Raw genomic sequence first — 26,986 nt, forward strand, 5'->3', positions numbered from 1 at the left:
AATTCGATAAATTTCCGAATTTTCGATTCGAAAATCCTGTTTTGTGCCGCCTAATTAAACGTCGCGTTCCATCAATAATACGGCCAATGTTGTCTTCGATAATAACGAAATTAACTCGCAATTTTCAACGAAACGACAATTATCGACGAGACGCTTTGACAAAATCGCGCGTTGAAAATAATTCCACGCGACGACTGCCAAACCTTTTTCCCCGATAAATTCAAATGTTCGTCGGCCGATGCTCTTTCCCCGATCGATTCGATTGGTCGAGCGTAACGAGCCGTCTCGACACCAGTGGCGGCGATTAAAAAATGATTAATCATCGATCGCGATTCCTCGTCCCGGATAATTATTCCCTTTTTCAAAGGAGCGACCACGGTAATTTTTGTTTCCATCCACGGAAACGATTCGCGAGTAAGAAAGTTCGATTCGATTTTCCAACGTTTCCATTTCGTATCGATCGAAATTTACTGGTATCGTTAACGGAGGGGGGGAGGGGGGATGATTTACAAGGAGGAAATAATCTTTCGCGAAACACGAGGTGGAATGTATATATGTTGGGGGGGGGGGGGGGGGAGGAGTGCGAAATACGAGGCGGGTAAGGCAAAGTGGATTGCTATGTAAGGTGATGGAGTATGAAAAATGGGTAGAAATAACACGCGAGAGAAGTGAAAGATTTAAAAGCCGGGGACCATCTCGAAATATTCTAACGTTGCCATATTGTCTTTTTTTTTTTTTTCTAAACTACGTACACGTATCTCATCGCGATTAAAAATACAATTTTCACGAAAGCAGCGAAAGAAAGATATTTTATAAAATATTCGCGATAAAATTTAATTCCCCTTTCGCGCGATAACATTTCCCAAGAGTAACGATTCAGCGAAAATATACGTTTCCATGCAAGTTTCATACAAGAACGAGTGCGTATCGCGTTTTTATAAAACGAAGATATACGAAAAATATAATCTTTCCCATTCGCCGAATCTGGCCACGTATCGTCGAAACATTTTTCAACGGGGAGGGAATTCATGAGAATCGAAACATCGAGATCCACGCATATTCCACGATAATGAATCCTGATACCTATAAAAAAAAAAAAAAAAAAGAAAAAAAGAAAGATCTAATCGAACATTTGAAACAATCTGTATGGGGGGAGATAGATACGGGGAGGATGGAATCCGACAAAGGGCCACGAATAAACCATTCCCCTTTCGTGCCATTGTAAAAAAAAACAAATGCGTGCTGTTTTATCGATTGCATTTTTTATATCATCGTGCGGATAGGAATTGGGGGAAACAAAACTCCGATCCGTATATCCGCCGGTATTAAAACGCGAAGAAGAATAATTCGAAATGCAACGTGCGCGATCGCGAATCGATTTTTTCCTCCAAATTTCCACGTTCGTCGTTCGTCGAGACGTCGAGGCGTCGATACGATGACACGAACGAACGCAATTCCGAAAATTTTAACTCCCCCCGGAGAAATAATTATCCGGTGTAATTGTTTTCCGGATAGATAGCAGCCCCCAGACGGCTGACGTCACATTTTTCTTCGAGAATCACCAATCACCAAGAACTCGAACGAATCACGCAGCAAAGATTCGAGTCGTTTTTCTTCTCGAGAGTGCCTATATATTCGTTTGTTTTACGGTGATATTCGCCATTTTGTTGAAAGCGGAAATAACGGAGACGTCTCTCGGCCTCGTAAAATTTTCGTTTCTTCTCGAAAAGCAGGCGCGTTACGATTCTCTAAAACGGGAGAACTTTCACGGATACGACGCATTTAAAAATTTTCAATTTATTCCCGAGTCGAAAGCGTGAAAAATAATTTTAAAAATTCATCTCACGGTTTTTGCATTTTTTATTCGGGAAAAAATTGTTGGAAAAGATATTTGTTCCCAAATTGTCCATACGGTGCACGTATAAACGAATAAAGAACTAATTACTAAAAAAAAAAAAAAAAAAAAAAAATAAATAAATAAATAAATAAAAAACGAAATAACACACATATCTATAAATTTGTCCATTCGACAACTCCATATCTCTGCAATATTAATCTCCGTAATACTTTTCTATCGAATTTACACCACGAATTTCTCTCCTTTACTCGCTTTTACTCGTCCAAAAAAAAAAAAAAAAAAAAGATAGCGCCAACTTTCGTTCCATTCTTCAAAGCAACACTTTCTCGCGCGAGAACAACGTTAGGACTCTCCTCTTACGCTCGATGATTTCCGACGATTTTAAAAATGTCCAACCGAGACATACTTTTTTTCTTTGATTTCGATTTCAAATCATTCCCATTTCCCCGCTCTCTCTCTCTCTCGCCACACTTATTTTTCATCCGCGTTCGTTTCAAGGGACGACGATCTCCAAGTCTCGTCGAATCTCTTGAACGATCGAGTGATAATATTCGCTCGTTACGGTGGAGAAGAGAGAATTCGCGCTTTAATCCACGCGAGTCGAAAATCTACGCGATCTATTCGATCCGAATGGAAGGAAAAGCTGTTCAAAAGAAGCGATTCGATTCCACGTACGTGGAATTCTCCCCTAGCGATCGAAAGTTGAAAAGATTCCGTTTGTCCTTCTCGACCCCGAGTAAATTTTCACATTCTTTGCCCTCCTCCTTCCCTCCTCTCCCCTCCCCTCCCTTCTCTCCCTTCATTGCCAGGATGTAAAACTGCTCACGTAACGCGATCCAAAGTCGCAAAGGGCCGATTACACTTGGTTCGATTCCAAGCGAAATCGTGCAAGTATCGAGAAGGTGGCGATGAGAAAGGAAGGATGAGGGGTTGGTTTAAAGAAAGAGAGCGGATCTCTCTCTAGAAATTCCTGGCGAGGACGTAGAAGAAGCGAGTGTAGGAAGGAGATGGTAGGTAGGAGACGAAAAAGAAAAAGAAGAAGAAGAAGAAGAAGACGGAAATCCGGGCTCGGAGCTATCGACGACACGGAACATCACCCGTTTGTAACGTAACGCCGTGGAACGACACCCGGAACAAAGGTAAATTTAAAGAGGACACGTACCCGACTTCTTTCAACTTCTTTAGCCGCGCCTTTAGACACGCATAAAACTGGGCATTATCGCGTTTCAAAGCTCGTCGAGGGAATAAAGAAAGAAGAAGGAGAGAAACCCTCCTCCCTTTTTTCCTTTAAATTTCTTTCCTTTCTTCCCTTGGAAACGCACATTTTCCACCTATCCCTCGACGAATTCTCGAGAAAAATTCGTCTCGAGAAAATACGACGACGATTCCCTGGAACGGAGAGAGATCGTCGATATCTCGACGATTAGCGGACAGGCAAAGAGAGCACCGGTTCCCTCGCGAACGATCGAAAATCTGCGATGCCCGCACTCGTTGGCTGCTTTCCTACTTCCGACCCTCGTCGTCCTGGCAACCAACCGGCTTAAGAACTTACTTCTGCATTTTTATCGGCAACAAAACGCCGCGCAAAACTGGATAGAAAGAGAGAGAGAGAGAGATTCGACCCATAAACTACCACGGACGGAATAGCAAAGTCGATAACGTCATACGTTATCGCGTATGGAGTCGAAAGACAGTATTACGTAGCAGTACTTACGAATCAGAATTGAGTGACGGTGGCGCGAAATTCTCTCTCTCTCTTTCTCTCCCTCTTCCTATCTTTCTCTTAACCCCTTTGTCCCTTGTACCTACTACACATAGGCTCGCCATTTCCGCGCCTTTCTCGCCGTCTCGTTCATTGTCTCCTCCCTCCTCGCCCCGCCATTAACCCTCCTCGCCTCGCCTTCATTATTCCACTCTTCCTCTCCCCCGTTGTTCCTCCCCCCTCCCCCTCTTGTTCGCTCATTAACCACCGCTCTATATTTACCACCCTCCCCGCTCTCCTCCTCCTCCTCCTCCTCGCTTCTGTTCCGATTGTCGTCCACGCCTCTTCCGCCAACCCCTCTGCCGCCGCCTCTCTATCGAGAGGAGAGGGCCCGGAGTCGGGACGAGTGCCGCCTCGAGATAAACGCGAAATTGTACGCGTCCGGTTCAAAGTCGCAACGTCCAACTTTTCGTCCCCGTCCCCCCCGGCTCTCGTCCACTTTGTGCGCGCCTCGAATCCTCTACGAAGAGATCGATTCGAGATCGTTGTTCGCTTCGTGGATACGGAGCGATGGAGAGAGAGGGAGAAGAGCAAGTCTGGGTCGGTGATTGGGTTCGGCGTTGTCGTTGTTTCGTTCGTTAGTGAAAGAAGATAGGAAGGGTAGTTTTCGCATTCGAATTAGATTTGATAAATATAAGAGATTAGAAGTGGAAGATCGCGCAATAAAGCGGAGTCGAAGAGGGAATGCGTGTATGGGAGGGCAAGGAACACGAGGCAGGGGTCGGAAGGAAAACAATGCGACCCAAGGATTGATACACGCGCGAGCGGAAACGAGCGTAGCAATCAAACGGTGAAACGGCGCGGGAGAGAAGAATCGGCCCGATTCCGGCCGCAAATCCTCTCCGATCGATATCCCTCCCCTCGATCATTCCAAACGACCCACCAACTTCCTCTTTCGCCCTGAAAAAAAAAAGTAATCATATCCTTTTCCCAACCATCCAACTATTACGTAATCGTAGAAATTCCTCTTCAGAAGAGACACGTCCACTTTGTCTGGAATTCCTGTCGAATGAAGGACTCCTGAAGGCGTTAAATTGGCGTTATCGCGATCGAAGAAGAAAAGTACTATTTTTATCTTACGCGTACATCTCGAAAGGGAGAGACGCGAGTCTTAAAGGAGCGCACTTTATCGTCCGATCTCCGAGTCTCCTCGAATCGAAATTAACGCGCGCGTATTAATCACTCTCTGAATGGGAAACAATGGCAGGCAGGGATAACGATGCAGCCTCTCTTTTCCTTCGTTCGAGAACGAACGAGAGACGCGTTTCGAGAAAAAGAAATTTCGTTGCGTTTCGGCTCGGATTCGGGGGGAGATGACGATGGTCGCGTTGGTTGGTTCTCAGTTGGAATAATTACGAGGCGAGAGATTTCTCGAGACAGAGTCGGGAACAAAGGGTGCGAGAAAGGATGGGAGCGAAGGGGTTGGAAATTAGAGCTGAAAATTTAGACTTCTTTTTGAAAGAAGTGCACGCGTTGTTTCGCCAAGACAATCCTCTTAGGGACGTGGAGGAAACGCGTCCTAATTTCGTCTCTCTCTCTCTCTGGTTTTTGTTTCGTTCCGTTTCACGCGTTCTTGCCGATGGAAACGCAAACACGAGAGAAAGGGGACACGGGAGAGGCAACTACACACGTTTCCTCTTTGACTCGGTTCCACGCTCTTTGTGGACGGGGACAATGTTTTCGCAGCAATAGCTACGCGACCATACTCTAAAGCGTCTTCCTTCCAATCTTTTTTTTTTTTTTTTGCGTCTCGATCCATTTCATTTCTCTCTCTCCCGCGCGAGTTAATTCGATGGCAGAAATTTCGAATCATCCCCGCTACTCGGGGTTCTCGTATTTTCTCGTATTTCCGCGGGATCGATAGAAAGATCCCTCGACTAGAAAAAGTTGCGAAGAGAAAGTCGCGGCAGTGTCCTGAAACGATACCACCCGCTTCGATAAACAGAGGATAAACGGAGAGAAATTCGAATCCCCTTGGTATCCGTCCTCGTTCTTTCCACGGTGCGTTAAAGGAAAGGAATCGAGTTTCGTTTCGCCCCCACTCGAATAAAAAGCCTCGTTCGATTCTTGGCGACGAAAAGTTGGGCGGGGGGGGGGAGGCAGAATTACGCTTCATTCTACCGTGGTGACGCGATTTTTACACTCTCGGCCAACTTTCCAACTCCCCACCGTCCCGGTATCGTTTATCGTTCTTCTTTCGAGATTGGATTCGGTCGAGTTGGAAAAATAACGCTCGGTCGGGTCGCGATATTTACCGGCCCATTATTCGTCCAACGCGATTGTTCGATCGCGAAATTAAAAAATCCCCGCGCCCGACAAATCCCGCCGATTATTCGCGAAATACCGCCGACTAATCCCCTAAGCGTGAACGCGCATCGTGTCGAAACACCGGGTGCTTTCATCGATCCAACGGGAATGCGAATTCGGGGAAAACTTCGCGTATTTTTCTCGATTATTATTCGAGATTAGACTTGGTAGAAGAAGAAGAATCGGAGAACGGAAGTAAACGGCCGTACAATCGTATCGTCGACGAACTCTTCTCGAAAAGAGGGGGAAAAACTTTTGCCTCGTTCCGATTTCGAGCACGCGTCGCGAACGGCTATTGTCGCGCGGCTCGACATCGATCCAATGGGACGAATAGCGCGACACGGTCGTTTCGACAGGAAGAAATAAAAGTTCCTCTCGAGCGTGCGTCCGCGCCTTGTCCCATTTCTCCGCATCTCGCCGCAATTCTAGCGCGATCGAACGTCCCCCCCCAACCCCTTTGATTGTTCATTGGTTTATCGAAGAAGGGAAAAAGAGAAAAAAGAAAAGAGGGAAAAAGAGGAAAGAAAGGAAAAAGGACCTTTGCTCGTTCGATAATTGCTCGTTCGTTCGAAATTCTTTGAAAATTGAAGAGCTGTCGAGTACGTTGCACGACGTAAAGAAATTGTTATTCGAAGCAACGATACGATACGGGGGAGGGGCGGGGAGGGGAGGGGAGAAAAAAAAAGAAAAAAGAAAAACGCGTGGAAAAACTCGAAGCGGTGGGGAAATAAAAAAAAAAAAAAAAAAATAAAGAAAAAAGAAGGAACAATGGGAATGTAAACGAAGTTGTTCAATCGGGGGAAAACGAACACCGATTTTATGCGAACGTCAAAATCCTACGTCCAGGTCTACGTTTCAATTTTCGTGCAAATTTTAACGCCAAAGTTTACCTCCCCGATAAATCCATCGTTTCGTTCCACGCGTATGGACCCCGCTTTCATTCGCTCGAGCGGAACCACCTTGCCTTCCGATATTTCGCGCGATAATGAATCGTATCGTTGAATCGGTGCTTCGATGTCTCTCGCGATTTTTGCCGCGATAAAAAAGACGCGGGCAAAATTGGAAACACGTTCGAGAGAGTTAATGGATCGAGCGACGACAATCGGGTCGCGTAAACCTCCACTTTTCCCACTCGGTCGAGTACTAACCGTGCGAGAAAGGAACGGAATTGGACGACGAATCGAACCGCAATTCTATCCCATTAACGTTAACATCTCCTCGTTCGCGATTACTCCTCCTTCTTCTCCAGTAAACAAACGCGGATCTTTTCTTCCTTCCATCCTATCCTTTCCCTCGTCTTCGTCGAATAACGATATATGCGATACGAGATAAAAAGATTTGTATTCCGATACTCGATATTCGCGTCATAGATAAACACACGTACAATCCGAGTTGGGGATCCGAGTTCTCCTCGTTTCAGCGGTCAACCAAAGTTGCACGCGCCGGTATCTGATCGCAAGTCGAATAAAGCGTGGGAAACGGGGAATCCCTCGACGAATTTCGTTTCCACGATAAATTCCCACGGACGGGGATAATCGCCTCTCGATACAGCACCGTTACCTCGATTCATCGGAGAGAGAGAGAGAGAGAGAGAAGGCGACGAGCAAACGAAACGAATCGACGCGAAACGTGATTCGAGGCCGGTCGCCAACCAACGATCTCAGCGTTTAATCATCGGTGAAGCGGAGCGCGCGATTAATTACAGAGACTCGTCGCGAGCTTGTTAACCACGTCCACGACGCGCACAACAGGCGAATTTTACCACGCTGCCATCACCGTGTATCGTCAACGCCCGCCTTTCCTTAACGTTACGTCTCTGTTCTTGTCTCCGAGTTACGATTCGGCATAATTGCAACTTGACTCTCGTCCTCCAGAGAGAGAGAGAGAGAGAGAGACTTCCACTTAGCCGCGAATTCGCCATCGTTCATCCTTCGTCTTATCGCCAACGCGATTCAAACTTTCCGCATTTGCATCGAATCCCGATATCGAGCGGAGAGAGAAAGAGAGAATATTTGTTATACAGAACCAATATTCCAAATTCTCGAGAGAATAATTCTCTCGAGCGAAAAATGATTCGAGAAATTTATTTCTATTATTTATATATACGATATAGGCGATACGAGTGATTTATCCATCAATCGTCGTTCGCGTTCGTCTTTCCCACCAATTCGCATCGCACCTATTTCGCGCAAATTCCAAAATTAATAGGGACGATCACGCGTCCATTTGATAGATTCGTCGTTTTATTCGGGAGCGTGCCAATTAATCTCGTCGACGTTTCTTCGTTCGCGGTTTTCGTCCTCTCGATACGACGATATCGATCGTTCGTGTCACGTTGCCCGTCTTTCCGCCAACACCGTATTGTTCATTTATACTCGAAATTTGCGCGTACAACCCTCGCTATTTGTGCCAAATCATTCCCCGAAACGTCGCTTAATTTAAATTGCATTGCTAATCAACGATAGCGCGCGAAATCGCAACATCCATTTCCCCGCATCTGCTGAAATACAATTCGCCACGATCCTTCTCCTTCTCCCTTGTTGCCTCGTTAAAGCCGTTAATGACCGTTCTTTTTCTTTCTTCTTTCTTCCAAGTGTGGTCAAGCGCGTAAAAGAGAAATATTTTCTATCTCTCTTCCTTCCTTCCTTCCTTTCGTTCGTTCGTGGCTCGGCAAACAACCATGTCGCGCGATTTATTACGTATCATTGCCGTTCTTTTGCAAACCGGATTAACCGGGCGATTTATCGCGCGCTATATATGCGAAATTTTACCAGGGCGTAGAAGAAACGGCGTCACGTGTCCGTGACTCGCGCGAACAGGGTCGTTGGAGCAAAATCTTTGGTCCGACCGCAAAATACAGGGCTCGCGCATCGATATCTCCCCGCTAGATTTTAATTAAAACGTCCTGTTCCGTTCTATCCGACTTCCATTTCGACCCATACATCCACGCTCTTTGACTAATTACCATACCAAACGCTTCTTCGTTTCCGACCAATTTATCCATATATAGATGCCAAAATAATCGACATCCGCTATTCTTTCTTTCCACGAATCGATGCGTGTTATCTATTTCTAATTTTATCGACTTTTCGATCGATAAATCTTGGAAAAGAAAAAAAAAGCCTGGACAAATTGGAAGCTAAAATCTAACCGTATACCATCTCTTCGTAAGGATGAAAAGCGACGAGGCTCTAACCACTTGCGCCAATAAACACGGTTAACCCCCGCGCGCTCGAGAGAATCTTCCTTTCCATTCTGCTTACTTTAACCGCCTGCTGCTATCACTTTGCGGTCTCCGCAAACGCGATACCCCGTGATTTAAGATCGCGATTTAAGATCGTGAATTTTGAACTGGACGGAGCGTCGGATAAAGGGTAGATCGTCGATATACGTAGCGGATGAAAAAAGATTTACCGCGTATATGAATGAAAAGAGAGAGAATATTTCGAATAAAGTATAAACGAAGTATAAATTAAACAAATACGTTCGATTTTTACTCGATTAAAAATTCGATTTAAATTTCAAATTACCGTTCCTTTATGAATTATCGAGGAGAAATTTATGGATATTGTATTCAATCGTACGTACGCGTCGTCGCGCGTTCGTTCGCGTTTCCATTGTTTTCCGTGAAATGAAAATCGATGCAAAGCGAAAATAAATGAACGAAATGAGTGGAAAGAAAGAAAGAAAAAAAAATTAAGAACGACAAATCGCTATTGTATTACCTTACTTTGACCATACGAGAAATTTGCCGACACACAAACCTACGAAAATCAAAAACTTTTTATAGTGTCGAAAAACGGAGAGAGAAAAAAAAAAAAAAAAAAACGTAAATTCGAACGGAAATGTAATCGACCAAAGATCCCTCGTTTCATCGAACGTATCGCGTCACCAAGTTTTCTCGGTCCCAAATTTATTTCCCCGCGACTGCGTTGCCAATATCGATAGAAAGTTTATTACCGATCGAAATCACGCTGCTACGTTTTATTATTTAAAATTTATCGATATTCCTCCTGAGTTTCATCGAGTTTTACAACTCTAAGAACTTTGCAAACTTTTCAAAACTTCGATGCGCTGTCAACTTCTAAAGACCTCGAATTCTCATACTTCTCAAGAAGTATATAATTTATTCGAAATGTTTCGAATCTTTAAGAGGATGGGACAAATTACACGACAGACGAACTTGTTGCAACATGTATCGAAATGAAAATTCAAAAAAAAAAAAAAAAAAGAAAAAAAAAAGCTAATAATTATGCATATTAAAATCGTATTACACGACTCGAAAAACGAACCTTACGATTCCGCTTGCCAAAACTCATTCAACGAAAGTTGTGAATTTGAAATCTTCTTCCAACTTACATCTTACATCGAACAGATAATTGAACAAAAAAAAAATTCGTAGAATAGAAATTTTACGTTTCCATTAGATTCATTTTTTCCAACGAATCGAGAAAGAATTTTAAATTTACATTCTCTCCGTAAGTATATCCGCGATTCTTGAAATAGATCTTTACGGGGAAAAGGGCAAATTTTATATCAATTTGACGATTCGAGGATTCGTTTTATCCCCTTTTATCCTCAAATCAAATTTCATTCTCTTCCCTCCGTCCCCGAATTAAAAAGCATTTGTTCGATTCGTCGTCCCTACAACTATAATATAGTATACACGTAGAAAAATTCTCGTATCCTAATAAATAAAGCTTGATAAAAGCTTATGACGCAACGCAATAATACAATTGCGTTCGTATAACGAAACGCTATTCCCGTTGGTTGGAAAAACACGATCCATTACGGGGAATTTGGTAATATAATATAAATACGGTATGGTCAAATATGTTAACAAAATACATTACGCGTTATAAATTTTCAGGATCGCGGGTCGCGCGACGACGAGAAAACACGAATACCAAAAAGCCAATAATGGAGTAATCATTGGGGGGATTTATGGTCGTCGAGCGTCCTCCCGTGTAAACGACGGCCCGTCCAAAACCGTAATCAGTTTTTGCATTATCCCGCGATACACGCGTTACTATGCCAACATTGTTTTTCAAATAAATCTTCGCCGATTGTTTCCCATTGCGGAAAAACCAGTTTATAATAATCTTTCCCGCTAATTTCACGCCCGCTTTTCACGAAATCGAATTTAAACTTCGTTGAAAATTGACGCAAAACGGCTGATCCAAATCTCTTCTTTCGAACTCGAGCGAAAAAGTAAAACGAAAAATCTTGCGTTTCAAATCAAAGGGAAAAGATTGAATCGGGATAAATCGTTACTGGAAAAAGAGACGCGAAGAAAACATGGTTGGCTAGGTTATCATTCAACTTTGATTTCTTTCCAGATCTTTTTGTCTCGAATCCTTTCACCCCCAACTTCGGTAGACGAAAGTTCAATGTTCGAAAGGGAAATGAAATTCTCCGCGTTAAGAAAATAGCCGACAAGTTTCGCGATGGATCGCGTGATTGCGCGTTGTTTCGATCCGTGTCGCCCTATTTTTCTTTTTTCCATTTCGACCGTGACACAGATCTTCAAATAACACTTCCCTTCGATTCGAAGAAAGAGAGAAGACGATCGTTCGCAACTTCTTCGGAAACCTTCTTCTCCATCCTCTTCGGAAGTTTCCACTCTGGAAACGGTTATAAATACCCGAGTTGCATCCGACGAGACGAAATTCGATAAAGTAGTTCGACCGATTCGTACGTACCACGGCCGTGGAGCAAAAAGTTAGGGGAACGTGACCAATTGGCGTGCTTAAACGCACGTGCGGAGCAACGCAAACATCAGGCGATTGCAAATGGTACGTGGACGACGCGGCAGGTACCGTTGCGGTGTTGGCCAAGAAATCGAATACGCGGTGTATCGCGATATAAATTTGGAACCGAGAATTGTGAACCGTGCCAAGGAGGGAGGGGGAAAAGGGTGGGTGGCGCTGGTACCAGACACCGTTGAAAAAGATTTCTGACCGTCCCGATTCGCGTTTAGAAACCTCTCGACCGGATAATCGCGCAAGAATTGCGCTCCGCTACAGAAATAAAACCGACTTTGCCTTCCTTCCGATTCGCTTCTTTCGTGTCTTTTCCATATCCATATCCATTCCGTATATCGCGATTCTTTTTTTTTCTTCTTCTTCTTCTTTTTATTATCATTATTGCTATTATTATTTATTAACGGTGTTAAAGTTTCTACATTTTCAACTGTGCCATTTACAAATTTACAAGTCTTTAACCGGAGAGGTAGTCCAAAGTTTTATAGAATAAAGTAGCTTATGTATCGCTTTTAAATGCAAAGCGAGCTTTTTCCCTAATTTATGAAGGAAGAAACTTCGCTCGCGAAACTATTGTAGTATTCATAACCTCGGCTAAAATTTTCGTAATAGCTTTCTAATATATTCTACCGACCCTTCGAACATCGTTTTATCTTTCCAACTTGAAAGGACAGCATTATGATCAATCTCTCGTATAAAATTTCCATCGAGAGAAGAGTGCAATATCGAAATCCATGGATCTCTTTACCACTATATTTTCGAGAAAGTCTTCCACGATTCCACTTTACTCTAGAAACTAGACGTTAACGAGACTATCGACTTTTCGAATTTAACATTGACGATACCATCGAAAACCGTATTCTTCCAAGAATTATCGTATTATTATCGTATCGCTTCGAGACCACCATCAAATACGCGCCCATCTTGTGTCCGAAACGACAGAAAATTCTGAAATTCATCCTATCTTTTTCTTCCGAAATACACGAGAACACGACTCTCGAATTCTCTTTTTTCCTTCTTCCCAACAGATTTTGGGAACGGTTCTAACTGGATCGAAAGCATGCGGAGAAATTGGAAAATGAAGGTGTGCTCATACCGGAATTGGGCTGGCCGTTGCTGTTGGGCCTGGCGGAAGGTGCACCGTCCCTGGCCTCCACCTCCAACGCGTACGCTCCTTGCTTCTCGCGATCGAACATCACCTTCGTGAAGATCTCTCCGGTCTCCCGATTGATCTCGAAGTAATCCTTCCCTTCGTTCCTGTCGCTGTCCACCACGTAATAAGTGACCTGAAACCAGACGACACACCGTTTCGAACCATAATCATTAACTTATTTCCTTTCCTTCTGATAACGCGTTGTCATCTCCAACATATAAATAAATGATTCTTTCCTCTCGTTTCTACGAAGTTTTTTATTCGCGTGCATACGCGATTTCTAGGATTGCAAACGAAATTAAGTGGTGGACGGATGGTGAAAATAGTTAGAGTTATACGATTTATCAAGATTGAGAAGAGTCTTATATGATTTGTCACAGGTGGACGTACGTGAGGGGAATATACGAGGGACGCGCGAACGTGTTCAACGTGTGAAATTGTATAATTTCGAAATTGTTGGAGGGCAAGGAAGAAAAAATTCTTATTCTTATTCTTCCTCCAAACCTATGTAAAATGTAAAAGTAACGAGTGCGGAAGGGAATATATCCACAGGGATTATCCATATTTTATCCATCTGAAAATATCGATAAAAATATTCTCAAAGTGGAAACGAACGTTATAATCATAATTTATAATCATCCATGTTTCCAATAAATTCAATTTCTAAATTGATAATTTTCAAGTAAAACCGTATTTCTGTATTCCGCGCACGTTGTTTCGCACAGCGTGTTCCTTTTAATTTCGAAACGAGAAGTAACTTTGAATATCTCTCGGAGAAAAAAGAAAGAAAGAAAAGAACGAATCCATCGTTTTCTACAAACCTTCGTATAGTTTAAACAAAAATACGTCGAAGAACGTAGGAGACGAGAGAGAACAAGACGAAAATAAAAAAAGAAGCGAGAGAAAACTAATGTTGAGAATGAAGAAATCAGTGTGTTTGCACGAGTGCCAGATCGATAAAAACAAATGAAAAATTACAGTCATTGATTCTCCTCGTACATTTTATCGAAGAAGAGAGAGAGAGAGAGAGAGAGAGAGAGAGATGAAAGAGAGATTTCAAAGATTGAAATATAGGAAGTAAAGAAAAAAATTGGAAGAGATGAAGCAATGATAATATCGGTACAAGTATCAATTAGCCTGATTAAGAGGGAGATTTCAATTAATCATGTACGTAAATGATGAAATTAATTATTATATTTGTGCACGAAAAGTTTGAACGGATAATAATCCTATTTATCCATGATCGAATGCGCAATCATGGATTATATTTTAATCATCGAATATTTTTCCCACGAAATAAGAAAGTTTTCGAAAAAAATATTCCATAACAATTTTACAAGCTGATTCTTGGATAAGCTGTTTCTTGAACACAATTACAATTGATATCATGTATGTTTCATCGATATTTACGATAGAAATTTTGACAAAATTTAAAATTGGAAAAAATTAACCAGCCGTAACCAGCCAAAATGTGCGTAAATACCGTTAAATGTAAAACAGAAAATCCACTTTTTATTTATATACGATTTGTCAAAGAGATTTAATAAAAAAAAAAAAAAAACACGATAAATTATAACATTTTGAGGGAGGGAAATTTTCCTAATTACGGAAAAACGAACGAATGTGGATTAGTCGTACACATCTATGCATTTGAGCGAGCAACATTTGCGCGCAACACGTTTTACTATGAAACGAAACAGCGCAACATTTTAAATTATAGCACGGCGGGGTTCGCGCGATTAAATTTAATTATGGTATTTTGCAGTATAACGACGTTACACGACGAAACAAAGTTACACGGTATTTCCATCACAACCGCGACTTCGACAAACACAATTTCACTGCGTGAAATTAACAAAGTTTCGGTCGGAATAATATATCCGTTTACTCGCGATCGTCGCCATAATATTTATTAGAAAGAACTCGACTACTACGTTGTTCTGATATAGCGTTCCTCGTGATATACAAGAAGGGGAGGGGGGAAGAAGAAGAAGAAAAAAAAAAGAAAAGAGAAAAATCGAGATCGCATCATTTGTAAGAAAATATCAAAGAGACAATCGTGTCTAAAAAAAAAAAAGAATATTACAAATCAAAGGATAAATGCGCTGTATTTCTCGCATAAAATTTTCTACGAGCATCGATCATTCCGGTTTGAATAACAATTTTTTATTACTCTATTATTGTAATTAAAGCAGCGTTGCCAAAAGTAAAATACGATTCCTTCCGAACTTCCTTCGAAATGATGACATTGAATGATCGATCCTCGATACCTTCTTCCTCGCCATTTCATGCATTTTGTATGAATATAAATTTCCATCCTCCCTTTATATTTCGCTTCTCTTTTCATAAAACAATCCGATTCTTTGAAATAAATTTACTACGCGTGATTACAAAAAAAAAAGAAAAACAATCTCAACAAATCAAAATTTATTTATTGTTTTTCGAATGTTGCTATCTCGTTATCTCGTACTCTTGAAAAAGGAAGCGTCCTCAGCTTTCAAAGGGGAGGATCTTGATTAAAAATCGATCGTTATTTTTTTCTACTTACATCGTATTTGAAAGACGAGAGCGAAATTGCGACGAATCAATTTCCGAAATCCGAAACGCGTTCCGTCCGTATCGAACGACGCAGATCGACTAATACGACACGTTCGAAGGAAAGATTTGTTTTGAATTTGTACGCGTCCTTTTCTACGCGTTCCTCTCCCTCTCCAGTTTATTCAACCGAGAGGCAAATTACAAACCTAAGGGTATTTCGCTACTCGATCGAATGTTTATGCTGGCTAACAATGCTCGAGGACAGTGGTCATGGTATATGGTCAATTTTGTTGTTTAACGTCGTTCTTGCACGCTTTCGAACAAACGTTTGCACCGCGATAAATTTTTCGATTAAAAAATAGATAAATCGTTCGGTGGAAAAATAAAGATGGATTTTTTAAAATTTTACAAATAAACGACGTACGATTAATTTTTTATAAAAAAAAAAAAAGAGAGAGAGAGACAATTTTTAAAATATCATTTTATTCTTCATATCCTATTTTATTAATCAATCGTATGGATTTTTAATGTAAATTTTTTTTCTATTTGTTATGAATTTTTTTTTTAAAAAAATATATATATATACACACACACACACACACACACACTTTGAATAGAAATTTATTTCTATCGATTTTATTTAAAAAACAAATTATAAACATAACTTCTGGTGTGACGAACAAAAACGCTTTCCCTTTAAAACGCTTTTCGAATTCTCTCGATAAAATTTCCCGAAATATCGTCGGGTAAAAAAAAGAGAGAAAAAAAAGGATAATTTTTAATCGTTTCTATCTTACTCCAACGTTTCACTCGTATCTCGTTTCATCGACTCGAGATCCCAAAGTTTAGACAAGTCGCAGACGCGACTCCTGGAACAGGGTAATACGTGTATCCAGGAAAAAAGTAGGTTATCGAGTTTCAACGCCTAAAATCTACTTTGAGGTATCCTTGATATCCCGGTGACTGATCGAGATATCGATATAAAAAAAAAAAAAATAATTTCAATGGCACGATTTTCCTTCTTTTCATTTCTTGAATGGATTTTCATGATACAACTTTTACATAAGTAAAAAGTCGTGGCATAAAACACGTGATGTAAAGATTTAAAATTTCTTTAATTTCACGTTAATTTCTATTTGTACGTAATACGAATGATATAACAAAATTCGCAAAAAAAAGGCATAAACTGCATAAATATTACGGGAATAATGTAAAAATCCAATAAATTATCTTCTTCCAAATAATCGTAAAGAAATTAATAATTTTGAAAGTAATCGTATATCCGAGTAATTAATGCATTAACGATTGAATATTGTATACAGATTCGCAATACAAAGCGTGCAACAGACAAAGCGTGTAATTAAACATAATCCGAAAACTGGCCATCGAAGTTTGTTAATAATTGAATGAAATCGATTTGGTGACCGAAATTTGCTGATGAACGTAAAATTAAAATTAACTTTCTCATATATTGTTGTTCTGTAAAATATTGTTTCTATTCCGTAGAATATGTGAAAAAAAAAAAAAAAAGAAATTGGAAACAAAAGATTTAAAAAAAGAAAGGAAATAAAATTCTAGTTTATCGCATGAAAATTTCGCTAGGAATTTAAAAGATTAATTTTTTTTCAAAAAAAAAAAAAAAAAAAAAAAAATTTTCAGTGCTTGCAACAAGTACAAGCATTAAAATATAATATAACTAATTGAATAAAAGTTTTTGAATGAAAAAAAAAATGGAATATAAAAAGTTTCGTTTATTAAATTTCTTCTAAAATTACGGTACGTTAATATTTAAAAAGAAATAAAAAAAAATGAAAGAAAAAAATCGGCACGAAGAATGAACTCACCTGATTGTTCGGAAAAGTGCCATCCTTATCGATCGCGTTGACTTGAGTAACTTTACTACCGACTGGCTCACCCTCGAGCACAGTTTCTTGCTCACGTTCGGTGAACAAAGGTATTTCGTCGTTAACATCCTCCAGGACGATATAGACGGTCGCTTCAGAAGCGAGTTGTTGGGCACCATTGTTCTACGAAAAGAGGATTAACTTTATCTTGGGTGTACCTCCCGTTTTCTATTTCATTCCTTTATTCTTTTTTCAATTCTAACGAGAGATAAGTGTATTTCGTTGAAGTTTAGAAAAATAATTACGGTAAAAGAAAAGGGAGAGGGGGGAGAGAATTGTGCCAAGAGAAATTTCTAATTGAAAATGATAAAAAATGTTCTTGTTCCGAGAAAATAAAAAGAATATTCCGTTTAATAGAACGGAATTAAAAGATTGTCCAAATTGAAACAATCCAATCTCGAATAATGATTGGATAATTTTTAAAATAAATCGCTTTAAATTACGTGCATGGATTGTAATAATTATTATATATTTTTCGAATTCCATCGCGAATTCATCATCCTGATTAATTCGGCAAACTCTGAAATGAATTCTTGGCGAAGCAAGTGGAACGACAGAAAAGTCATCCCGGTGACTGAATAATTAACATAGAAATGACAAAGAGTATATTTCACAATTGCACAGAGAGATAGCAGCACCGCAGAAATACGAAATAGTGGGGTAAAAATAAAAATAATAGCACCGTTCGTAAGCGGATTTTCAAATTGCTTCGTTGTCAGTTTCTAAATGGATTAAAGAGCATCGGTCATTAAGGAGATTATATTTTATGACTACTCGACAATTTCGAAAGAGAATACACCCGCTGTGAAATTTATTATCACTCGTATTCAATATCGAACTCGAACTCGTGTGGCTTTTCCAAAAAAAAAAAAAAAAAAAAAAGGAAAAAAAAAACTATAACGTAATTATACCTTTCAATTCATTTTACGTCGTACTATTTTAGATTTAAAGTTTTGGAATAGAAAGAAAATTAGAAAGAAAGTGAATTCTTTTTTTTTTATCCGAAAGATTATTTTATAATGATGTTAATAATCGAGAGAAAATATAACTATAATTTTAAATCTCTCTGAAATTTGTGATATATAAAATTAAGTTTCGAATAATTAATCGACATTTGAATTGCACGTGTTTCGAAATTTGAAATATTCATTTTTATATTCGATATCTTGAATATTCATTTAAAAACAAATCGAATGGAAATTTCATTAAAATATTAAAATTATTTTAGTTACGAAGTTTGAAGTATATATATTTAAAAAAGTTTCAAATTTTTTCTTTTACGTATATACCTATTATTCCATATTTAAAATATTTACAATTTTTCTAACTTAATTAAACCGATCGAGGATAGGATATATTTCGTATTAGATCATGTTCGAGAATACTTCGCTCTCGGTTACGATCGGCCAGCTGCACGAAGAGTTTCACCCTCGAAAAAAATCATACAATGGATCTTTCGTTCGTGCGGTGTCCCCCCTTGCGCTCGGAAAGGGGGAATCGAGTCTTTCTCTCTCCACCTTTCGAACGTATCCAACGCCATACATTATTCCCCGCCAAAATATTTCGACATCTCTGCAAACTTTCGACCGAAACTTGACTACAAACCAGCCAAGAGCGCTGGTTTAAATAAATTTGGCCGAAAGTTAGGTACGGATCGGTTTTCTCGCGTCTACCTAGCGTCTAACTAAAAACATCAGGAACCAAGTTCGGGAACCACGAGTTCGCCAAGATTGTCTCGGTCGGATGAGTCGCAAAAGCAAAATTCGTGGCGGGTCGCTTCAATTAGTCAAAGCGACGCGCGTACACGAAAGTACACGTAGAAAATGGGATGAAAATTTCGCGGAAGAAAATGTTGGAAGTTGTTAGCACGTACCTCGACTCGTATAGTCAGATTGTACTCCTTTATGCTCTCGTAATCCAGCTGATGGTTAACCTTGATGTCGGCCCAGGTGACAGACTTCTCGGCTCGTTGCTGAAGGTAAAACGTGTGAAACTTGTTGGTCTGAGCGGTGGATCCAGGCATTAGCCGGTAAAACACCGTCGGATTATTCTCGATTCCCGAGCTGTCGACACACACACCATACACAAATGTTACAAAATCGGGGCCGGCTCGCCGATCACCTCCGCATTTTTCGGAGTTCGATACTTAACGAACGGAAAACGGGAAACGGAAACAGAAACGAGAACGGAAATCACCTAGGGTAGACATATGTATATATATATATCGAAAAAGTACAAAAGCTAATTTATGGATATATTTTACCGACTGTATACAGAAGAAGAGAGGCTAGCCTGCGTTTACTCGTCTCGTCGCGAGACGTCGTCATGCGATTCGTTATTCCTTTCTTGCTTTTCTTTTACTCTTCTCTTTATTTCTTTTTGCTTTTTTTTTCTTTTTTCTTTTTCTTGCTTGCTTGCTTGCTTTCTTTCTTTTTTCTTTTTTTTTTTTTGTTCTTTCTTTTCGCATTCTTTTTCCTCAAATATGAACGAACGAATTATCCCACTAATAGGACAAACTACAGATAGACATCGGCTGTATTATAGCTGCGATACGAAACTGGATTTTAGCTAATTGATTTTACCTAACGCGCGTATGCACTTCCCGTCGTCGCCTGTCTTTTCCGTTTCTGGCGTGTTTTACATACTAAAATGTGTTAGGTTGTCCATACCCTGGCTGGGTTACACCACGGATGCGGAAAGCGTTGTGAAGTCTTGTGTCGTTAGTCGCAGAGCTTACACATCCCTTATTCCCCATCTACTACCTTTAGCTTTCCTACGAGTAGCTTGGTAAGAGGGTGTCACGCTGCGTTGTCACGTGTCGAGAATGGCAAGTTTCGTTAGTGAATAACTTCACAAGCGAGCAACGCTTTTGCCTTCGTCATGAATTCTCGTCCATGCCGTGTTTCTCTCGTTTCGTGAAATTCGAAACAATTATCGAACAATTATAAGAAAGAAAGAAAAATCGATCGATACTTTTTAAATAACCGAGTCAAACCAAACCGTGATTCGAAACCGACCAAAGTTATCAGAGTTAAGTTAAGTTAACTCGATAACAATTTTCAAAAGCCATCGATTTCTCGCGCATTATGTAAAAATATTCCACGAGATTTTCAGATTAAAAGCGTAATTTCATCGAGGCACGACACAAAATATATATACCACGAGAGTGGTCTTTCGAGTTCAAAGTGCAAGATCGATAGGGGGACACCTTGTCGTGAAACACTCGATTATGCGTGTCACGTTTCACATTTAACAAGGCTCTTTCACTTATGAAAAAAAAAAAAAAAAATATATATATGCCCGTACACGTGCTTTTAACACGTATCCCCGCAAAATGTCCCCGAAACTTTTTTCTTTTTTTCAATAAAACATAAAATCCCCCTCGTATAAAAGCACTGTACCACCCCATTTGCTTTATATCGCGTTAACTTATCGATTTTTTATCGATCGAGTTTCCTTTTTCGTCGCATAGAAATAAAAAAATGAAACAAAGGGTGAGAGAGTTGTCGACAACGATTTATTATATCTCGGATCGAATCGAATATCTCCGGCGCGGAAAATCTGCTCCTCTAATGAATTGGCCAGCTTCCACGCAATCACCGATCATTATCCAGTTTCCGGTACGATTGCGCGCAACGTGATCCGCGTACGTCTCGATCGCTCAAAGGCCTCGAAACTGATAGCACCGTTCGTCAATTGGAACACAGAGTGGAAGGAGCGTAGCGTTCGATCAAGCGCGCCACGAAGGAAAGGGAAGTAGGAAACATTTCTATCGTTGACAAACGGCGATCAACTTGCGCCAATATTCTACGCGGAATCATCCGTTCGATACGGTTCGATAGAAACGAGCCGTTATTATTAAACGAGTTTCGAGCGATTAGACGAGACGTTGAACGACCGTACCTTACGAACAGAAGAAGAAGAAGAAGAATCTCGCAAAACGAGAAATTCGTTATATAATTTCGTTTAATAACGTGTCGATAATGATTCGATTCGAAAATGATTTATACGTTTGAAGGAAACGAGGTAAGATGACGATGTTCCGTTTTTTTCGAAGCCCCTGTTTTATCGAAGGAGGATAAAACACGTTTCGAGACTCTTTTCCGAAAGAGACGTGAAACGTTTAGAGATTGAAAATGAATCGTTGAATGGGGAGGAAATTGAACGGGTAATTGCTGCTCGCTTTTTCTGCCTTCTTTCTTCCGCTTCGAATATTCAACGGTTTTGTATTGGCGCGATTTTTGAACGCGTTTCAACATTTCGAAATTCGAAGTAAAAGCGTTCAATTTAACAATGGCAAAAATGGAACTGGTTTTCGCGTTAACGCGTCCAAACCGATCGAATGAAGATATAACGTCGATAATGGCGCTTATTTACGCGAAACGTAAATAATCATAAAGTAGATTGCCACCACTGCGATTCGACGCAACAAGATTGAAAACGATGTACACACTCTCGTGGCATAATTTCATTTCCATTACAAAATATGAGTGGAATTTATTCATAGGTTTGCACAACTATCGTTTCGGCTGTTCCCGGATAAAATAAAAACGAGAAAGAGAGAGAGAGAGAGGGAAGGTGAGTCTCGATAAAAAATTTTTTTCATCGAGACCCGCTAGATCGTCGATCCTATTGGAAAACGAAAATTGTGAATACAAAATGATTCGTGGTGGAATTACAAACAGATACGAACGGATAAAACCGTCGAAAAATTGAAACGCTTTCGATAATCCGACAATCGTGAATATTGCGGTTGTGTTACGCAATCGCGTGAAAAAAAAAAGAGGGAAAAAAAAAAAAAGATATTTATAAATTTGGAATAGTAAATTTGGAAATGTAACGTAACTTCAGGAAAGGAGCTAATTGTTTCCAATAATTTTAACATCGTAAACATAATTATTAATATCATATAATTTAAATTAATAACGAATCTTTTTCTCTTCCGAATAAAAATCTTTAATTTCTCTTGGGAGATTAACCTCGAATTTAAGCTTCTCGTTTAATCCTTTTCACCGAGCAAGGATTAGTTTTCATCCGTGAACTGATGGGATTAAAAATACTACAAGTGAATTTTTAATAATAACCATCCGATAAAATGAAACGAGATTAACATCGGGAGCGGGAGAATATATTCCGTTACAATTCGACGAATCAAATTTATAGATATAAAAAAATTGAGAGGCGAAAAGGAAATATTTAATTACTCGAGCTTTATATATATTACATTCTCAACGTTAAAAGCACGAGGGAAGGAGGGGGAAAAAAAAAACTTCATTTCCTCGTTTCTCGCCTCAAGAACCCGGAGGATCGAACTTTAGAAAGATCTCTTGAACGGACACGGAAGAAAAGGAAAAAGAAAGAAAGAAAGAAAAAAAAAAAGAAAATGTTAGAAAACGAATATTTGAACGATGTGACGATGTGTTAGTGTGATTTTCAAGCGTGACCCCTCACCTCGTTTCTATATATATATGTGTGTGTGTGTGTGTGTGTGAGTGTGTGTGCACTTGTTGTATCGTGTGACAAAACGTTTGTAAAACCCTCTTAGATAGATAGCGATAAAGCGAATACAAATACAAATATCAACGACAAAGACGCAGCATGAACCTGTTTTCTGTTACCAATCCAATCCAATCCAAAAAAAAAAAAAAACTGGTTCTTTCCGAACCATGGTGCGCGGTGTTTTTCGTTTCATTCGTCTCATTTTTTTCTCATTTCTTTGGCAGTCGTGTTTGTCAGCGTGTGATCATCGTTAATGTAGCACAGCATCTTTGAGAAGCGAAAGAGAAATCTCATTCATCGTTTTCGCCTTTCGTTCCCGGCAATTCTTGTTCTTCACGTACGACACCGTTTCCAATTTCGCTCTCCTCGAACGTAATCTCGCGTGAGGGGAGATCGCAGTCGGATTATTGACCACCATCTTTCTCTTCCTCTTACATCCGTTTCTTTTTTCCTTTCTTTTTTTTTTTCTTTTTTTTTTCTCTTTCTTTATTCTATATCTGGAAGCTAATTATTATTCTTTCGAGCCAGTTTCGAAACTCGAACTCGTCGGTCGTCGATCCACGTACGTTACTCGTACGTTTAAATACGATATAATAATCCGAGAGATGCTCTAACTAAGGATGTCTCAAATGTCTAATCGTTATTCAGCTTTGTCTCGTACGATTGGCGCAAAAATATCTGACCGGCAAAAACCACTACGAGAACACACTACGCTCTCGAAAGAAAACGAAAAATTGAAAAAAACAAAAAAAAAAAAGAAAAGAAAAAGAGATCGCTCGAACGAAAAATATGATCAAATGATCAAAAATGATAAATCGAGGCGAAAAGGGAAGGAAATGTGAGGGTAGAGAGAGAGAAAAAAAAAAAAAAAAGTAAAAAGTAACGGATCATTTTCCAAAACAATACACGGTATAACCTACCGCAGATAAGCAATTGACGAAACATGCCCAAAAATTAATACGGCATTCACGTAATGTACAATACGTATGTATAAAATGTATATATATATATATATATCGACGATCTATACTTAATGCAAATCTCGCAACAAATTGTAAAAAAAGGAAAAAGGTCGGAGAGAACGCAAAAAATGATGCTTAGACGACGCGAATTTATTTGAAACTTATCAAAATTATCTTTTTTCTTTCTTTTTTTTTTTTCTTTTTTCTTCTCTATTATCGACTAGTATCGAGATTAATTAACGACGTGTCGTCGTCACCTCTCGACGTCACCTCGTTGAAGAATTCGCACGATTCCGCGACGTGAATTCGAAAAAAACGTAGTAGTAGACGAAAACAATGTGAGGTTGAAAAAATTTTGAAAAAAGCCAATCCGGTGCATAAAAAACAGTTATCAAAGAGAGAGAAGAAAGAGAGAAGAGAGAGAGAAAGAAAGAGAGAGAGAGAGAGAGAGAGAGAAAGAACGCAAAGAAAATGAGAACAGGGGAGTAAACGGTGGAGAAGAGAACGGAAAATATGGGGAGTTCACGTTTCAACCGGAATGAAATCAATCGAAAAATAAGAAAAAAAATGTATTTACCAACGTCTGAGGGAAGCATCTATTTGTAAAACGCATGCCCAAAAAATATTTACGGCACACACACACTAATTGTATGATGTCTTCTATAATCCGGATTCCGCGATTAACTGAATAATCGCTAGAACGAATGTGACTTTTCCGCGAATATTCGCTTACCCCTTCGAGCGCGCCGTGTGCGCCTACCCGATCGCGTTAATCCGTCGCTTTCGATTCTTCCCCTCCATCCATTTTTTATCCCCCCCCCCCTCGCGGTAAAATTTTCTTTCACCTCCGCTTGTGTCGCTTTCGCTCTATCTCTATAATCCGCACGATCTTTCCAACGACAGATGCGTTTCGTTGCGACTCGACGAGCAGCAAAATTCACTTTTCGCAAGTTCAAACGCGTTCGTTTCGTGTCTCCGCGTAAATAGATTTGTTACGTTTCCGCCGGAGACGGACGACGAATAAAGTTATTTCTTACCGATTGATACTTTTTGATAAAGTAATTAAAAAAATTCGTTGTTTCGTTGATTGATTTTCTTTTTTAAAAAAAAAAAAAAAAAAGGAAAAAAAAAGATTCAAAGAGAAGAAAACTCGTATGACGCGCGTATCATCGTTTGTAACGAAAAAATAATACAGGTGTTGGGACGCACGATCAAATGATAGAGAAAATTGGTATCCGTATATAGACCGTATATGGGTCATATAGTAACAAAGCATCGTGCATCCATCTGTTGCCCGTACCGCAAACGTATCAGAGAAGAAATTGGCACGCGTTTGACATTCGAGCGATCGCGTGACGTTGTACGCGAGTGCTCTTTTACTGCACAGGCAGCACGTGGTCACGGCATCTGGTTCAAATGCATACGCAATTAACCTATCTGGTTCGTGCCGGAAGTCCATCTGTTTCGGGGACGTTCCGCTTCAAAACCATACTCCCCCCAATTTGGAATACCCCAATTTTCATTATCGATACATTTCCGTACAAAATTGTGTCCACGAGGGGAAAGGAAAAAAAAAAAAAAAAAAAAAAGAAAAAAAGGAAGCATTCGTACTCGACAAATTGTACGCGCGAAATCGCATCTTTGCACACGTTCTCTCCAATTATCTAAAACGTTCGAAAGTCTCGAAGTTTGCTTCAAGTTTTCGTATACGTTCGTACGTGCATTCAATTTCGAATATTCTTACAGCTAATTAATTCGAAGATCGAAGATTATACGAAGTTCTGCTCTTGTAATTTTAATCCCAACTTCTAATGAAAACCTTCCTACCGTAAATCTAAATTATAAAGTTCAAACGGATAAGCTATTAACCGTACAGTACGCACGCCAGCAGTATAATTTCCGACATCGAGCCGAGTAGTAAGCGTACGAACAACTAACGAAATATATTTTAGGTCGAAAACGTGCAACAAATATGTATTTCCTCGAAACGGTGCAACGAAACGTGTCATCGATTCGCGTGGAAAGTAATTTTATTCGAGGGAAGAAGTCCGATACTTTCTGATATTACGCGTAGATATATACACGGTTCATCAAATTCGTATATATATATTCACATATATTCGAGATCGGAGCGAACGGAACGCTTCGGTTCAGCGCACAATACGCGCGGCTCGTGCGAATTACAGCAACGCGAACGAGCTTTGGCAAACGAACTGCTCGCTTTGTTCCCCCATATTTTCTTCTTTCTTTCATTTTTGTTTTTTTTTCTTTTTTTTTTTTTTTTTTTTCTTTTTTTCCGTTCAAACGAATACTCGTGCTCACCACCTGACGTGTATGCATCTGTGCTCGTGTTCGTCGGGTCGTCACGTGTAACGATGGGCGATTCCATTCCTCCGATGGATATTCCGATTTCGATTTATTCCGTTCCGTGGGAGAGGATCTTAAATGGTTTTGGAAACGTTGGAGTTTGTCTCGAAATGTCGGAATAATCGAACGTAATGCATGCAGCGGTATATAAATATATCAAAATACTGTTAGTAATATTCCTGTAGCTTTCTATACCTTACGATCTATACCAACATCGTCATTAGTATTCGTATGTACTCGGTTTCAGCGGTTTAATGCAGCGTTTCTACTACCACTACTAGGAACGGTTTTCAACGGTTTCAAGACAATTTTGTCCACACAGTTCCAATCCATTCAAGATTCTGACCGAATCATCTTCAGGAATCATTCGGCAACGGATCAACGCTTAAATTGGGGCAGGGAGAGGGGGAAATTTCGTTCGAGCCACGATGCAACGCCGAATTTTTTTTCGTTTATATGTTGTCGAACTGTTTGAGAACTTGTTGGAGAACTCGAGCGCAAACGTTACTTCTTATCGCATTATTTATATCGCACGATACGAAATACGCGAAATATAATAAAGAAAGCCCGCTCTTCAAGCGTTCATCCTCGTACATTCTCGTAAATTTTTTTCTTTTCGATCCGAAAAAAATGTCTACGATCGAATCCACGCTCGATCAGCGCGCATCGTCCCCAGCAGCCCATCGTCAATCGTACGGCCGACGTGCGTGTATGTATTTATGTACGTGTAACGTGTGAATGTGTGTAGATGCGTGTGTATGGAATCGTACACAATATCAATTAACGTGCACAAGAACAATACTGCCACGAGATTGCGTGCAGGGCGGGTTCGTGCAGAGCCGCACGGAGCATTAACAGTGTGACAGACCTGGCT

The 26,986-nt window shown here is 40.0% G+C and overlaps 1 protein-coding gene across 6 annotated transcripts in view; it reads right to left on the bottom strand.

The window, feature by feature from the left end:
• Window positions 1–26,986, bottom strand: part of LOC100868603 (neural-cadherin) — a 168,184-nt gene that overhangs the window by 100,364 nt on the left and 40,834 nt on the right. For 4 of the 6 annotated variants that reach the window (XM_086907024.1, XM_086907027.1, XM_086907023.1 and 1 more), the window contains 4 exons: window positions 26,981–26,986; window positions 19,158–19,347; window positions 17,225–17,407; window positions 12,786–12,975 (listed from right to left, as the gene is read on the bottom strand). The exon at window positions 26,981–26,986 is cut by the window's right edge and continues 185 nt beyond it. In XM_086907024.1, the coding sequence (XP_086763150.1) occupies window positions 12,786–12,975; window positions 17,225–17,407; window positions 19,158–19,347; window positions 26,981–26,986 (569 nt within the window). The remainder of the gene's footprint in view (window positions 1–12,785; window positions 12,976–17,224; window positions 17,408–19,157; window positions 19,348–26,980) is intronic. The other 2 variants (XM_086907025.1, XM_086907028.1) reach the window with 1 other exon arrangement.

This window comes from Apis florea, unplaced genomic scaffold, assembly GCF_048593485.1.
Source record: "Apis florea isolate Af1SG1 unplaced genomic scaffold, ASM4859348v1 contig_24_pilon, whole genome shotgun sequence".
Classification (NCBI taxonomy): domain Eukaryota; kingdom Metazoa; phylum Arthropoda; class Insecta; order Hymenoptera; family Apidae; genus Apis; species Apis florea.